The 13,483-nt window shown below is 37.3% G+C and overlaps 1 protein-coding gene across 21 annotated transcripts in view; it reads right to left on the reverse strand.

Annotated features, from left to right (window-relative positions):
- Positions 1-13,483, reverse strand: part of RAB3GAP1 (RAB3 GTPase activating protein catalytic subunit 1) — a 140,188-nt gene that overhangs the window by 54,260 nt on the left and 72,445 nt on the right. For all 21 annotated transcript variants that reach the window (XR_014079278.1, XR_014079277.1, XR_014079276.1 and 18 more), the window contains 6 exons: positions 12,300-12,392; positions 11,710-11,879; positions 9,764-9,853; positions 8,591-8,763; positions 7,176-7,230; positions 5,949-6,320 (listed from right to left, as the gene is read on the reverse strand). Coding sequence is in view for 15 of the 21 variants with exons in the window: in XM_081579219.1 (XP_081435345.1) it covers positions 5,949-6,320; positions 7,176-7,230; positions 8,591-8,763; positions 9,764-9,853; positions 11,710-11,879; positions 12,300-12,392 (953 nt within the window). In the remaining 6 variants the exon portion in view is untranslated. The remainder of the gene's footprint in view (positions 1-5,948; positions 6,321-7,175; positions 7,231-8,590; positions 8,764-9,763; positions 9,854-11,709; positions 11,880-12,299; positions 12,393-13,483) is intronic.

Below are 13,483 nucleotides of genomic sequence, written 5' to 3' on the forward strand. Positions count from 1 at the left end.
GAATTCCATATAGTTGTTTAATAATGAAAAAATGTATTGCATGTATTTCCTTTCATTAAAGCATCACAAAATACCTTAAAAAAAAAAAAATGTGTGCAGAGAAGAGTTAACATAGCAGGCCTCAGATTACTCTCCTCAGAAAGGCCTGTTTGCAAAGTTGGCTGGCTTGGCTGGCTTCTGGGAACATGGATTTTGGCAGAGTCCCACCATACTCAGAAGTGATAAAAACGGTTCATTATGCCTGGTGGCTCAGTGGTAAAGAATCCTCCTGCAATGCAGGAGACATAGGAGACCTGGGTTTGACCCCTGGGTTGGGAAGATCCCCTGGAGAAAGAAATGGCAACTCATTCCAGTATTCTTGCCTGGGATACCACATAGATAGAGGAGCCTGGTGGGCTACAATCCATGGCGTCACTAAACAGTCAGACATGATTTAGAGACTAAACAACAATATGCCTAAATTTTGTGCACACAATATAGTTTATGCTAAACATCTACTTTCCTTCTGGGAATCTGGAATTTTGGCACATGCTAGGGAAGGTGCCATGTGACCAGCCCCAATAAAAACCCTGACCACTGAGCCCCTGACAAGTTTCCCTGGTAGACAACATTTACATGTGGTCACAACCAATTGCTGGAGTTAAGTGCATCCTGTTTGACTATACTGCAAGGAGACTCTTGGAAGCTTGTGCTTGATATCCTCTGAAATTTGTCCCATGTGCCATTTCCTTTCTTCTGATTTTGCTTTGCATCCCTTTGCTGTATTAAGTTACAGCTGTGAGCATGATTATATGTTGAGTCCTATAAGTCCTCCCAGCAAATCATCAAACTTGGAAGTGGTGCTGGGACCCCTGACAAACCAATTATAAGTGATTATGTGGCATAAACCACAATTATTTTATATTGTTGGAGGGAATATAAATTAATTCAACCACTTTGGGAGACTGTTTAGAAAGATCTACCTTAAGTTCAAACATATTGCTACCACATGGCCCAACAATTCTACTCTTAAGAATATATCCAAAAGAAATATTCAACTTATAAGAATGTTCATTTATTTATAATGACTCTAGCTATACACAACTCAAATTCCATCAACAGGTGAATGAAAAAACTGAAAGTTAGTCACTCAGTCGTGTCCGACTCTTTGTGATCCCGTGGACTGTAGCCCACCAGGCTCCTCTGTCCATGGAATTCTCCAGGCAAGAATTCTGGAGTGGGTTGCTGTTTCCTTCTCCAGGGGTTCTTCCCAACCCAGGGATCAAACCCAGGTCACCCACATTACAGGCAGACTCTTTTATCGACTGAGCCACCAGGGAAGCCAACAGGTGAATGGATAAGCAATATACTGTAAGAATTGCGTGGCATATTCATAGAATACTATAAAGTAATAAAACATGCACAAATATTGATTCATATAATGACGTGGATGAATCTCACAGATGGTAGTTAAAAATGCACAAGTGTACACAATTCCATTTATACACAAAGAGCAAGCAAAGTATGACTCCACTGATGACATTCAAAAACTGATAAAACAAACCTATGCTGATAAAAGTTAGAAAAACAGTTAACCTGGAGGGGAATACTAAGCTATGGCATTCCATACATCTGGCTATTTAAATTTTAGGAAATTATATTAAAAAAAAAATTCAGTTTCTCAGTTGCACTAGCCACATTTCAAGTACTCAATAACTACATATAGATAAGGGCTATAGTACTGGAGAGCACAAAATACTCATGTTCATCTTCAAAGAAAGTTCTATTGATCATTGCTATTCTAGGATGATGAGAATTCTCTGTATCTTGATATGAGTAATAGTTAAATGGGTCTCTAAATATGAAAAAACTCAAACTATTCACTTGAAGTTTGTGTACTTTAGTTATAATTTATAACTCAATAGGTAAGTAGACATGTTTTTAAAATAACTAGGAGAAAACATATACAATGTATATAACAGATGATTTATATTTAAAATATAAAGGACTCAAATAAATCAATAAGAACAGAACAACAACCTAAAAGAAAAATGGAATGCAACTTATAGGAAAGAATAACTGTAAACATATTAAAAAGACACTAAGGTTCATCAAAAACCAGGGAAATACAATCTAGAATACGGAGACACCACTTCTGCCCATCATATTGGCAAAAGCTTTTATGACTGGTAATGTCAGTTTTTTATAAAAAAAAAATAAAATATGAATAAAAGTAACATGAGCTCAAGAAACGTACTATATAATTTTGCTACTAAAATCCTATAGTCCCCCAAGACAGTGGCTGGCATATACTAGGTACTTAACATATATTTATGGAAGGAAGGAAGTGTGAAAAGAAAGTTGGGGAGATAGTGGTATTCCCTTATTCCTATACTCATCAATGATGTGGTATAAAGTAGGTCCTTTTCATTATAGGGGACTGGAATGCAAAAGTAGGAAGTCAAGAAACACCTGGCGTAACAGGCAAGTTTGGCCTTGGAGTACAGAATGAAGCAGGGCAAAGGCTAATAGAGTTTTGCCACGAGAACACACTGGTAATAGCAAACACCCTATTCCAACAACACAAGAGAAGACTCTACACGTGGACATCACCAGATGGTCAACACCGAAATCAGATTGATTATATTCTTTGCAGCCAAAGATGGAGAAGCTCTATACAGTCAGCAAAAACAAGACCAGGAGCAGACTGTGACTCGGATCATGAACTGCTTATTGCCAAATTCAGACTTAAATTGAAGAAAGTGGGGAAAACCATTAGACCATTCAGGTATGACCTAAATCAAATCCCTTTTGAGTATACAGTGGAAGTGACAAATAGATTTAAGGGACTAGACCTGGTAGACAGAGTGCCTGATGATATGGACAGAGGTTCGTGACATTGTACAGGAGACAAGGATCAAGAAAATCCCCATGGAAAAGAAATGCAAAAAAGCAAAATGGCTGTCTGAGGAGGCCTTACAGATAGCTGGGAAGAGAAGAAAAGCGAAAAGCAAAGGAGAAAAGGAAAGATATTCCCATCTGAATGCAGAGTTCCAAAGAATAGCAAGGAAAGATAAGAAAGCCTTCCTCAGCGATCAGTGCAAGGATAGAGGAAAACAACAGATTGGGAAAGACTAGAGATCTCTTCAAGAAAATTAGAGATACCAAAGGAACATTTCATGCAAAGATAGGCTCAATAAAGGACAGAAATGGTATGGACCTAACAGAAGCAGAAGATATTAAGAAGAGGTGGCAAGAATACACAGAAGAACTGTACAAAAAAGATCTTCATGACCCAGATAATCACGATGGTGTGATCATTCACCTAGAGCCAGACATCCTGGAATGTGAAGTCAAGTGGGCCTTAGAAAGCATCACTACGAACAAAGCCAGTGGAGGTGATGGAATTCCAGTTGAGCCATTTCAGATCCTCAAAGGTGATGCTGTGAAAGTGCTGCACTCGATATGCCAGCAAATCTGGAAAACTCAGCAGTGGCCACACGACTGGAAGAGGTCAGTCTTCGTTCCAATCCCAAAGAAAGGCAATGCCAAAGAATGCTCAAACTACCACACAATTGCACTCATCTCACATAATAGTAAAGTAATGCTCAAAATTCTCCAAGCCAGGTTCCAGCAATACGTGAACCGTGAACTTCCAGATGTTCAAGCTGGTTTTAGAAAAGGCAGAGGAACCAGAGATCAAATTGCCAATATCTGCTGGATCATCAAAAAAGCAAGAGAGTTCCAGAAAAACATCTATTTCTGCTTTATGGACTATGCCAAAGCCTTTGACTGTGTGGATCACAATAAACTGTGGAAAATTCTGAAAGAGATGGGAATGCCAGACCATCTGACCTGTCTCTTGAGAAACCTGTATGCAGGTCAGGAAGCAACAGTTAGAACTGGACATGGAACAACACACTGGTTCCAAATAGGAAAAGGAGTCCGTCAAGGCTGTATATTGTCACCCTGCTTATTTAACTTATATGCAGAGTACATCATGAGAAATGCTGGGCTGGAAGAAACACAAGCTGGAATCAAGATTGCTGGGAGAAATATCAATAACCTCAGATATGCGGATGACACCACCCTTATGGCAGAAACTGAAGAAGAACTACAGAGCCTCTTGATAAAAGTGAAAGAGGAGAGTGAAAAAGTTGGCTTAAAGCTCAACATTCAGAAAACTAAGATCATGGCATCTGGTCCCATCACTTCATGGGAAATAGATGGGGAAACAGTGGAAACAGTGTCAGACTTTATTTTTTTGGGCTCCAAAATCACTGCTGATGGTGATTGCAGCCATGAAATTAAAAGACGCTTACTCCTTGGAAGGAAGGTTATGGCCAACCTAGATAGCATATTTAAAAGCAGAGACATTACTTTGCCAACAAAAGTCCGTCTAGTCAAGGCTATGGTTTTTCCAGTGGTCATGTATGGATGTGAGAGTTGGACAGTGAAGAAAGCTGAGCGCCGCAGAATTGATGCTTTTGAACTGTGGTGTTGGAGAAGACTCTTGAGAGTCCCTTGGACTGCAAGGAGATCCAATCAATCCATCCTAAAAGAGATCAATCCTGGGTGTTCATTGGAAGGTTTGATGTTGAAGCTGAAACTCCAATACTTTGGCCACCTCATGCGAAGGGTTGACTCATTGGAGAAGACCCTAATGCTGGGTAGGATTGGGGGCGGGAGGAGAAGGGGACGACAGAGGATGAGATGGTTGGATGGCATAACCGACTCAATGGGCATGGGTTTGGGTAGACTCCGGGAGTTGGTGATGGACAGCGAGGCCTGGCGTGCTGCAATTCATGGGGTGGCAAAGAGTCGGACACGACTGAGCGCCTGAACTGAACTGAAAGTAGGTACAGCCCTTTTGAAGAGGAATCTTCTATCTTATATATTTGTTTATATAGAAATTCCATTTCTCCCCTGGAGAAACACTCATATGTGAAACAGATAATACTGAAAAACAAGAATTCATACTGTAGCACGATAATAGAAATAAGCTGCAAATAACATATTATGCATTAAGAGAGGAAGAGTTAAAATAAACTATGGCTCTTCCATGATGTGGAATGTTATACAGCAAGTAAAGAGATGAAGTAGATCTATATGTAATGACATGAAGAGATCTTCAAGCTTTTAGGTTAAAAAGCTACATATCAGTACATAGATTTTTAAAAATCTACAAAACTATGTACCATATGCATACATGTACATACATCAATGCATAGAAATGGGTATAAAAATCTATAACCCAAACCAATAATAATGGTTATTTCTACAGATAAGAACTGGAATTAATGGGTGGTGACTTTCACTTTTTCTAGACTGAGATTTTCACAATAAAATATATTCACTTATTACCTATGCAAAAAAAACCCAACAAACCCAAAAACTATTGCTCTTCCTTAGGTCTTGAGCTATTGCTATTCCACTTCCTAATGGTATAAAATGTATTCAAACTACATATTGAACAGATAAGAACTACATAAATCAAGCATTTTTACTTTTGTTCTTCCCACCAATATTTTTGGATTTTGTTTTTTTAAACACCCAAAGAACAGGTCACCGTAAACATGATGAATTACTATCTACTGAAACTTCAAAACATTTCTCAGTTAGACAAATAGTAGACCTAAAAACCCCAATAGTTTATTTAGATTTCAAATCTATAGATCTTTAGACACAGACTGTTTAAAGAAGTGCCTGTATCCAAAACAATCATCGGACTGTAGCCCACCAGGCTCCTCCATCCATGGAATTTTCTAGGCAAGAGTACTGGAGTGGGTTGCCATTTCCTTCTCCAGGGGATCTTCCCGACTCAGGAATTGAACCCAGGTCTCGTGCATTGCAGGCAAACACTTTACCATCTGAGCCACCAGGGAATCCCATCTCCTACTAGAATAAAGTTATATAAACAACAATCACAACAACAAAAATACAACTTAAAGAACCAGTCCCTGTCCCACCTGGGTCACTGGGATGTAGAGAGGTTCTCCATTATGAAGCAGTGTGAGTTTCCCATGCTGATGGAGTCGTCCTTCTGGCTTTAAACTTGCCATCTCCTTAGGTCCTCCTTTCTTGCCACTCTCTTGTCCATTTCCTTTAAGTTCTTCAGTATCACTCAGGCATTCAAAAAACTCTTCCTCGCTGTCACTCCAAGAATCCCATGATTTTCCCACCTCTCCTTTGTCTTTATCTGTCTCTCTCAGATTATCTGGCCCCAGCTGATCTCCAGATTTTCCAGCATCCCCTGAATACGTATTAGTCACGTTATCTGAAGGACTTGTCTTTCTCCCCTCATCGCGTGCCTTCTTTCTTTCAATACAACAATTTAACATCTTAAGAAAAGAGAAACAAAATTATTTCTTATTTTATTATTATATTTATTATTATATATGAGTTGTTAGTCAGACATGCATGTGTCCCAGCCATATCCTGGACAGAGTTATCCTTCCTTCCCCTGCCTGGACACTGGTGATCAGAATATACCCAGAGATCCTCGCTTTTGTGGTCAAGGATCCCTAAGTTTCCAGCCTTATTAGGAGCAAGCTAAACAAAACCTGCCGGCACAGGTTGGCACAGGTGCACCAAGACCTAAAAGATGATTCAAAGTAACCCAGGGCTCATTACACTGGGTTTGTAATAAACCAGCATTGTGGTTTTTGCCCGCCCTCTGTGGGTTTTGCTTCCGTTCTTGTGGGTAAGCACCTGTGCACAAGGATACAAGTTATATAAGCTAAAGCTGTCAATCAACTTGTCAAATAACACAAGACATAGGAAGAGAATTTCTACCACTCTGAAAAACCAACCCCACCCCCTACTTCAGGGTGGTTTCTGGTTTCTAGACAGCCCATTCCCATCCTTTCATGGGAGCTTATTTTCTCTTTGCTTAATAAAACTTCTGCTGCTTAAAACTGCTTTATATCTCTCAAATGAATTTTTTCCTTTGCAAGGACAAGGACTGAGGAAATTGCTGTTCCGTCAGTGGCAGTTACAGTAAAAATTTATCCACTGCCTGAATATTTTATTTTCAGTCTCCACCCGTTCCCTGGACCTTGGTGTGAATGACAGTGACTTAAGTAACCTACAGCAGCACAATGAGAACAGCCTATAATCTATTATTACATTTAGAGTCAGAATAACTTGACCTAACCACTGTCACAAATTATATACTGCCACTGGGAAATTTTTACCTGTAGCTTCTGATGCAGTAAACAGCATCTTAGATCTGGGGGTCCACTTGCTAATCTATCAAATAAAGTAGCAGAAAAAAGCTTATCAGTAGAATTGCTTCAGATATGCATATTTTTATACCACCATATATTTAAGCCACATAGATCAGAAAGCAAAACTAGACTTCTACAGATTAGGCAACTTAGATGGTACAAATAAAATTAAAAGATCAAAATTTATTTTATTCTCCTAGTCCATAATTTACCAACAGCAAGTACAACAGACAAAATGCAATAGCAAAGTAGTGATAGCTCTCAAGCTAACAGAAAACTTAAAAAATTTAAAGCCTTGAAAATCCACCCTAGGAAGTAGCTAGGATGCAGTCTTTCAAACACCACAAAAGAAGTTATACTATGTATTCAGTTCTCAATCATTATGGTAGATTCTCAATATAAAAACCATTGATCTCTACCTCTCTTTTGCTGAAGGGAGCCTGGATTTCCTCTAATCTAAATGAGGTGGTTCCCAGTAATTAGCCAAGAGAGAATCCAGCTAAGTAGAGACTGGCAAATGACTTAGGAGTAAACATTTTTGGATCAGTTACCATTTTGTATTACCAATATCATGATTCTCCTCCCTTAGTTTGAGTAGAATGGGCAAATGAACAGTAACCGACACAGTATCAACATATATGCTAAACTCTTTAAGTGAAATGTCAACATAAGCTATATAAAAAAATTACAGGTAATATTTAATACCCAAACCTCTGAGCTCTAAAGATGTTTTCCCTCCAACTAAACAACTGTTAACATTTGGTTATATTTCTTTCCAATTATTTTTCTATACATATTTCTATATATATTCTCTATATTTTCTAATATTCTCTATCAGCATAGTTGAAAGCACTGTATACATAACACTACAGTCTACTTTACTACAAATATTGTGATCATCTTCTATGTTAATAGGGATTCTTGGAAAAAAACTTTCCATTATAGAATTACATGATGATTTATTTAACCACTCTTAATATTGGAAAAGACCCTGATGCTGGGAAAGATCTAAGATGAGAGGAGAGGGGGATGACAGAGGATGAGATGGTCAGATGGCATCACTGACCCGATGGACATGAGTTTGAATAGGCTCTGGGAGCTGGTGATGGACAGGGAAGTCTGGCGTGCTGCCAGTTCATGGAGTCACAAAGAGTCGGAGACAACTGAGTGACTGAACTAACTTAATGTCTGATACTTAGATTAACTTTTTCTTCCTATTATAAATTTGCTGCAGTGAACACCAATGAACAGAAATCATATCCTAAGTTTCTTACCATTTTCTTGGGGCAGATTTCCTACAAGAGGAGAATTAATGAGTCAGAAGTCAAATTTTGTAAACAAATAAAAATCCTATCTCTACAATCGGGAATCGAAATTATTACCCTGGAATCAGAAAGTTGTTTTCCCATCTGAAACGCATTTCAAGTACAAATTCCTGCCAGAGATGTGCCACTCCTTTCAGTCCTCCATGGTAGAAATTGATCATACAAAGACACAAAGCCAACTTGTATGTTAAACTATCAGAAGGTGCAGATTTGAACTGATTGTAGAGATTCTAAATTTAACAAAATAGAAACAAACAAAACTTGTTAACAATATATTTACATGTATAATCAGAAACTGTGTAGGCAGAGATTTTAATACCTGAAATTAATCTATCCTAACAGCCAGGCTCCTATCAAATGTCTAAAACATTATTGCCTAAATTGTTCTTAGGCAGCTCCATTCTACAAGGATCAAAAAATGACACTTATTTTAGTGAGGCTAAAGGTACAGCTTTCAGTTTCTTCTGTGAAATTTTTTAAGATATACTCTAAATTTCATGTGTTATAAAAATCTTATAATTACAAATGAATACACACTTGCCAAAATCAAAAACATAAAATCAGAACTCTATAAAACTAAAAATGTAAAGCCCTGCTTTTCCTTCTCACTTCATGAAATCACTTCCTAACAGCATTGTTAACAATTTGATATATCTCTATACCAGTCATTTAAACTTACTTCTCAATTTATCAAAGACTTCAAAAACAAAAACATGAAAATTTTACTTCATTTTACACATTACTTCATTAAAGAATTTTCTGTCTGTCTAGCTTTGAAATACAAAGAAGAATCCATTGCAAAACATAAATTTGATGACTTATGATAAGTTTAAACTGAAGGATATCCTATAACCATATACAGTATAGTTTTTCATTATTTCCAGAAAACTTCTTTTACCCAAAATATGTATCTATGTTAACGTTCTATAGTAGGTCACTGAATGGAGGCCATGATCTTCACTCAAGTTTTCCTAAGGTGATTTTTACAATAAAAAGATCCTTATTTCACAACAGAGAAAGTTTTATAGTGAATGCTAGAAAATTATCATGTTTTCCTCATCCAAGTTTTTGTTCAACTGAGGTAGAGCTGAAATGACAGGTAGGTATAGAGATATAAAACTGTTTACAGTAGTCTATTGTTGTGAAGTAGATTTCATGACTGTTGCTAGAAATATAGCAAAATCCCTAGAAAGTCAATGCATTTTAAATATTTAACATTAATTAACTTACATATTCTTCACTCTCTAGTGGAGGATTACTGTTGTCTGTTGAAGAAGTCCCATTTACTGGTTTCTCAGAAGCAGCATCAGGGAATAAGAACTTATGGGAAAGAAAGAAAATAATCACATTTTCAATGAAATTTCTTACTTTGCAGACTTTTGTAACTCTTATAAACACCATTTGACATTTTAACGGTTGTGTTTTTAAAACAAGGAGAATGCTCTTACTGTTCTGGCCAGTTGGTTCTACACTACCTCAAATATTTTCTATTTTTCTCCAAAAAACAGTGACTAGTCAATTTTAAAATCAGATTTTTCTTAAATGTAACCACCAGATTCTGTGAATTGTTTAGTTCACAGAATGCAAAACCAGAATCTGTGCACTATGATATCAGGCTCATCCAAGGTCATTAAATTTTTTAAAAAGTGTTATTATTAAATAGATAAAATTATAAAAAAAATTTTAAACACCCAAACATTTGTGAGGCTCCATAGAGAAATACAACCCATAGGTTTTCATAAATGAAATGCTACAAGTATGACACTAAAGACCTATAATTTTATCTTACGAGATACTTATAGAAAGTGGGAAGCAGACTAAACCTGTAATGACCGATGTATCTTTTCTACATGATTTCTGTTAACACATGTGAAGTTTTATGTGAGGGTAAGGGTGCATATGTGAGGATGTGCAGAGAGGTTAAAAAACAAAACAAAAATCGCAGTACATACAACAACTGAGCTACACAATTGGAGTAAAATCTCTTAAGGATATATGCTTAAGAAGGGGCCTTCTCTACAGAAATTTATTTTCAATCCTTTAATCACTAATCTCCCCAAGTGTTTTGTGGTACCACTGACTTGTACTTCCTTTGCATACTTTGCCATGTACTACAGAACATGTTGAAGAGATTTTCCTCTTAAGGAGAGGAACAACCAAGTGTCAACCTCCACTACTAAGCACATTTATACACAGTATCCTATTTTCATACCACTACGTGAGCTATGTATCAGTGCCCACATATCTTACAAATAAACAAACTAAAAATCTGGCTAAAAGTCTTGCTCAGATAAACAGGAGGGCTAAAATTAACTTCAAGTTTTCAAGTCCTATATTCTTTTCATTGCACTGCTCTTAAAGGTTTTCCCAAGAATGTCTTAATGCACGGGTTGTCAGAAGTAAGATTGTAACTACAATTATAGTAAGAACAGCTATCATTTAGCAAAGGTCTATTAAATACCAGTGTAACAGAAGGTCCTTTAATCCATCCAACAACCTCACAGGCTTTTATTAGATTCACTTCAGATGAAGAAACTGAAGTTAAATGGCTTGTTCAAAGTCAAACAATAAATCAGGATTAACCCTGGTGTGTATGGTTCCTGGGCCAGACCTGTTCCACCAACCTATATCTAGGAGACACCTTAGCCCCTTCTAGTACTTGCTATAAAGTTTTCAAGAATACCATTTTGATTATGTCAACTTTCTGCTTAAAATGGCATTAAACTGTAAGATGAAGTCCCATGCTTCAGCAAGCACTTCACCAGCTACTCTCCAGTCTCATCCCTGACCCCTCTCTGGGAAGTAACCTGCAATCTACCAGATTGTCCGACATGTTCTCTCAGGCCTCTGCAATTTGTCCACTTCTAAACCTTCATCCATTTATGACTAGCTCAACTGTCCCCTCTTTATGAAGCTTTCCCTAATTCCCACTGCTCAGACAGACAGATGCACCCTTGCTATGTTCTCACAGGCCCTTTGCCAAAATTCTTACATGTAACATGGTATTGTAATTACTGTTCATTTTTCTTATTCCCACTACACCAGTGGCAACTCTGAATGTAGAGACTGTGTTTTACTCATTTTATATCCCCATCCAGTACCTGCCACACAGATGGGACTAAATAGATAATAAATGAGTGTGCATACAGACACATAAAAACATTACATTTAGTTACCAAGAGAATAGTATTGAGGACATCATTATTTAGTGGTGATTCTTCTACACCTCTGTGTTTCCGTATTTTCTTCTTTGCAGTGTGCACCATGTTAGAGACTGATAATTTATGAATTGGAACCGGTGCAGGCTCTGTCAACTTTGACAAAGCATGAGTTATATCAGCAATTTCTATAAAAAGAATAGAAATGAATACATATTACATCACCAACCTTAGCAGGTTAAAGTGATGAATAAACTGATGACTGTACAGAATACTTTAGTTACTCTTTTCATCAGTGACTTTTCAATAATACACATATTCAGCTTTATATGGATGCATGATTAACAAAGGTGTAACAATTTCTGCCCAGGAACTTCAAAAATAAACCTCTAAAACTCTGTTTTTAAAAATATCTTACATTTTCTTATTAATCACACAATGTTTTAAGCTCAGGGTATAGCCAAGAGAAAATGGTAGCTGTTTAATTCGTCAAAACTTGATTCCCTGATATAACCTGAATGAGAAAAATAGATGAAAAGTTGCTGGAAAACATGTGAAAGAGTTAGACATTTGAAAATAACTTTAAAAAAGAGAAAAAGTTAAGTCACCTCTCCCTTCTTCCTCAAATGTGGATCGTCCAAGAATCTCATCAGTTGACTCCTTTCGACGGCAAATTTTAAAAAATTCAGTGACAAAATCACCTACACAGAAAAAATGTTACTCATTTTTGAAATGTAACTGAAAGAAGTCAGTCCTATAAATAAAGGTACATGTCTTTTCACAAAAGCTATTAGCTAACATATTGCTTCCCTGGTGGCTCAGATGGTAGAGTTTGTGGTGCGGTAGACCTGGGTTCAACCCCTGGGTCAGGAAGATCTCCTGGAGAAGGAAATGGCAACCCACTCCAATATTTTTGCCTGAAAAATCCCATGGATGGAGGAGCCTGGCAGGCTACAGTCCACAGAGCCTCAAAGAGTCACACATGACTGAGTGACTTCACTTTCACTTTCAACATATGGCAGAAAAAAAACATTAAAGGGAACTCTACTCAGTGCTCTACACTGACCTAAGTAGGAAAGAAATTTTAAAAAGAAGAGATATATGTATACATGTAACTGATTCACTATGCTGTACAACAGACAATAAAGCAACTATATTCTAATAAAAATTAAAAAAAAAAATTTGAACTCTTGTGTGATCTACCTGCCCTTCCAGTCAAGAGGTTGACATCTGAGCAGGGACATGAGATTAGTCTTGATCCAGTATGAAAAAAAAATGAGAGACATTTGCCACTCTTGTTGCAATTCTGGTCATAAAAATGCATTAAGTTTGACATAAAAAAAAAAAGAACCATTCAGTTTCTCCACCCAATGCAAAAAATTAATCTCATTTCAAAGGTAGCCTTGCTTTTACTTTCCCTCTATGTCCCAGGATATTAAAAGTATTTTCTTATAATTCCCTCTAGAATGAAAGGAAAAATAATTGGACAAAGCACTTACTATTGGCCTGAATAAGATAAATAGTATCTTTTCTCATGAAGTTAGTGGATCTAGGATTTAAAACTAAGGTCTATCCAACTCTAAAACATTTCATATCAACCCTCTACCTACTTCCCAATGTTCTTATTGTTTTAGTCACCAAGTTGTGTCTGACTCTCTGCAACCTCCTGGAAAGCCTGCCAGGCTCCTCTGCCCATGGAATTTCCTAGGCAAGAATACTGGTGGGTAGCCATTTATTCTCCAGGGCATCTTCCTAACCCAGGGATCAAACTCACGTCTTCAGCATCTCCTGC

The sequence above is a fragment of the Giraffa tippelskirchi genome, chromosome 3, assembly GCF_054371585.1.
Source record: "Giraffa tippelskirchi isolate mGirTip1 chromosome 3, T2T-mGirTip1v1.2.pri, whole genome shotgun sequence".
Taxonomy (NCBI): Eukaryota; Metazoa; Chordata; class Mammalia; order Artiodactyla; family Giraffidae; genus Giraffa; species Giraffa tippelskirchi.